Below are 3,546 nucleotides of genomic sequence, written 5' to 3' on the forward strand. Positions count from 1 at the left end.
TAATAAGTTCTTTTCTTTCTTTCTTTCTTTTCCTCTAAATACTTGATATACTTGCTGATCTGTCAGGCTGCTGGCTCCGAGGAAGGGATAGGTTTTCCCAGCTTTATTTCCACATTTTGCAGGGAATTTTAATCCACACACTGTTTCTCCCCCTTTGCCCTGCTTTCGGGGGGGAACTCTCCTTTCTCTTAAAGTCTTTGAAGGAATCTTTATAAATAAATCTTCAAATCAAGGCTTGGGACCCTTTTTAACTGGGTCATGTAGATACCGGTGGGAGGAGGTGGCTTCCGTTTCTTTTTTTTCCTTCCTCCCAATGCCGAAATAAAATCAAATAATATATTTTCGAATTCTTACTTACAGTCTTTATTTTAAATTTCTTCTTTGGAAGAATCCAGCGCTCTCCGCCTCCGGCTCGGAGCTTCCCTCCGCCAGGGTGACGCTGACACTCAAAATGGCCCCCGCGACTTCCACCCTCCTCGCTCCGGGGCTCTTACTAGAGCTTACCGGAGAGTTGGGGAGTCCGAATTTGGGGCACTGCTGAGTAAATTCGCCCCAGGGACGCTCGACCCTGGGTTCAAAGGGGCGCAGAGTCGCTCTCTCTGCCCTCCCCCCCCTAGCGAAAGCGGGCCGTCTCGGACGCGAGACAAAACCCCGCCGATCGGCGCTGGCGCTGGACCGGAAGCCTCAACAAACAAACACTTTCATGCAAAACCAGAATGGAACCCCTGTAGTAATGAGCCCGACTGCCTTTGAATCTCCATTCCTTTGATCACAACAATTGCCAATTGCCACAGCTCTGATTTCCATAGAGATCTTTGCTTGCTGCTGGGAAACGAATAAGAGCACAGGGGACTGCACACAGAGAAAGGAATGGCTCAGCATTCTGACAGTGGTCGGCCAGATGCCACAGGGAAAGTCTCAGGCGTGGAAAGGTGGCAAACCTTCCCGTTTGCTGGTTCCCGCATCTGAATGCTCATCTTCTCTGCCCTGGGAGTGCCAAGCAGCCTTCCCCAATATGATATCCTCCATATATTTTAAACCAGCTGCCCTCCGGAGCTGTGCTTGCTGGGAAAGATGGAGGTTATAGTCCAAAACATCTGGAGGGCACCAAGTTGGAGAAGGCCGGTTTGGAGCCTCTGATGCATCTGTTATCCAACACTCATTAGATCTAGATTCAGGTAGGTAGCCGTGTTGGTCTGACACAGTAGAAATAAATTTAAAAAATTATAAAATGTCCAGTAGCACCTTAGGGACCAACTAAGTTTGTTCTGGGTATAAGCTTTTGTGTGCATGGTATCTGAAGAAGTGTGCATGCACACGAAAGCTTATACCCAGAACAAACTTAGCTGGTCTCTAAGGTGCTACTGGACTTTTAAAAAAAAATTCATTGGATCTAGTAAACCCCACCAAGTGACTCTGTGAGCACATTGGCAGTGCTAGCTGGCAGCCAGCATCCCAGAAGTTTTCAGGATGCTAACAGGATTGGCAAAAGCTTCTGTGATCTACCAGCTTTGCCTAAATGAATGAAAAATGTGATGTTTACTGGTGAGGGATTAGATACAATATACCCTCTCATGTCTTTTCTTTGGTTTATTTCAGATCTGAATGGATGTCTCCCGGAAAGCGATGGCTGAGCAGAACCCTTGCTTGGAAATGCAAGTCTTGTCCACCATGGATCCTGCTCAAAATAGGTTTGGGTCAGGAGGAGCAGAACGAGTCACAGGAGAAAGGAGGATACCCTGGGAAATGTCTGTGCTGGTCCTGTCTGCGGCTCTGGAAGAGCCTGAGCCTCTTGAGGAGTAACATTTCCCCCTTTTACGCTGATACGGCTGTCCGATAGTTTCTCTAATTGTTGAGGATCTGAACAAGTTGCTGTCAGGAGGCCCATAAGAAAGATTGCCCACCGGCCTGTGCGGGACTGCTCTTACTCCCAAGAAGGAAATTAGTAGTGAAAAGCGGGAGAGAATCAGGAGTGGGAAGGAACGGAAGGGGGAGAAAGGAAACGGTTGGTGTTTTCAGGGGTACTGAGAACAGAAGGCAATTCCAGTGAGCGGGCAGCGAAAGATTTGCTTGAGGTCATTCCATGCAGGAACCTCCATCCATACGTTGCAAAGCCTTTAGGAGCAATGATTGTGTCGAGGGTGCTGTGATTCTGGGCTACTGGAGCTTGAGGACATCACATGAAGTCCCTGGTCATTGCTTTGCTGGAGCTTCTTTTGCGACAGAGGACTTCTGCTGCCCGCCTGGTGACACTCCATCAGAGATGAACGCAGGCCTGCCTTTGTAGCAAGGAGGCCCGAGGAAAGAGTGAGCGCTTCCACCGCCTCACCATGGTGCTTCCACCCCCGGACAAGCGGCATGTGTGTCTCACCACTATTGTTATAATGACCAGCATGGCATTCATGGATGCTTATCTGGTGGAGCAGAACCAGGGGCCCCGTAAGATTGGCGTCTGCATCATCGTCCTGGTAGGAGACATCTGCTTTCTGATTGTGCTGCGCTATGTGGCTGTCTGGGTGGGGGCTGAGGTCAAAACGGCCAAGCGTGGCTATGCTATGATTCTGTGGTTCCTCTACATCTTTGTACTGGAAATCAAACTCTACTTTATATTCCAGAACTACAAGGCTGATAAGAGAAACCTGGAGACAGTGGCCAGGAAGGCCCTGACCTTGCTGCTCTCCATCTGCGTGCCAGGACTATACTTGGTGCTCGTGGCTTTGGACAGCATGGAATACATCCGCACTTTCCGGAAGAAGGAGGACTTGCGAGGAAGGCTCTTCTGGGTAGCCTTGGACCTCCTGGATATCTTGGACATTCAAGCCAACCTGTGGGAGCCGCACAAGACGGGGCTGCCCATCTGGGCAGAAGGACTCATGTTCTTCTACTGCTACATCCTTCTCTTGATCCTCCCTTGCGTTTCGCTCAGCGAAATCAGCATGCAAGGGGAGCACATTGCTCCGCAGAAAATGATGCTCTACCCTGTCCTGAGCCTGGTGACCATCAACGTCGTCACCATCTTCATCCGCGCCATCAACATGGTCTTGTTCCAAGACAGCAGAGTCTCCACCATCTTCATCGGCAAGAACATCATCGCCATCGCCACCAAAGCCTGCACTTTCCTCGAGTACAAGAAGCAGGTGAAGGAGTTCCCGCAGAACGCCATTGCGCTTGAGCTGCAGCAGAACTCGGTGCCCCACAACCAGACGGTCCACAGTTCACAGGGCATTACTCATGAGCAGTCGCCCGCCAGGGAGATCTTGGACACATGACGGGGCCCCTCGGGCATCGGCGCTTGCTCACCTTCACTTGGTGGGGGGGGGGAGAGGGGATTGTGCTCTCACCCCAGCACCTAGAGCTGCCCCCCAACCCCCCCGGCACAAGGTTCTGATCAAAGTGGTGGGACACCCCTTGCATCTCAGGTATTTCCTTGGGGCCCTCTAGAAAGAAAACAAAACCAAATGGACCTCCGGAGAAGAACTTTGCCCCAGTCAGCATCTGATCTTTTCTAGCTGTTTGTTACCTGTGCATCACAACACGATGGGAATG

The 3,546-nt window shown here is 50.6% G+C and overlaps 1 protein-coding gene across 1 annotated transcript; it reads left to right on the forward strand.

Moving 5' to 3' along the window:
* Positions 1–1,764: 1,764 nt before the first annotated feature.
* Positions 1,765–3,269, forward strand: TMEM121 (transmembrane protein 121). Its single transcript, XM_035123751.2, has one exon. The coding sequence runs from the start codon at positions 2,331–2,333 to the stop codon at positions 3,267–3,269; it is 939 nt and encodes a 312-aa protein (XP_034979642.1). The 5' UTR covers positions 1,765–2,330.
* Positions 3,270–3,546: the final 277 nt, after the last annotated feature.

Source organism: Zootoca vivipara, chromosome 7 (genome assembly GCF_963506605.1).
Source record: "Zootoca vivipara chromosome 7, rZooViv1.1, whole genome shotgun sequence".
NCBI lineage: Eukaryota > Metazoa > Chordata > Lepidosauria > Squamata > Lacertidae > Zootoca > Zootoca vivipara.

Excerpts from the sequence above, each read along its gene's own strand:
- TMEM121 (XM_035123751.2), top strand. The coding sequence starts at position 2,331 with ATGGTGCTTCCACCCCCGGACAAGCGGCATGTGTGTCTCACCACTATT.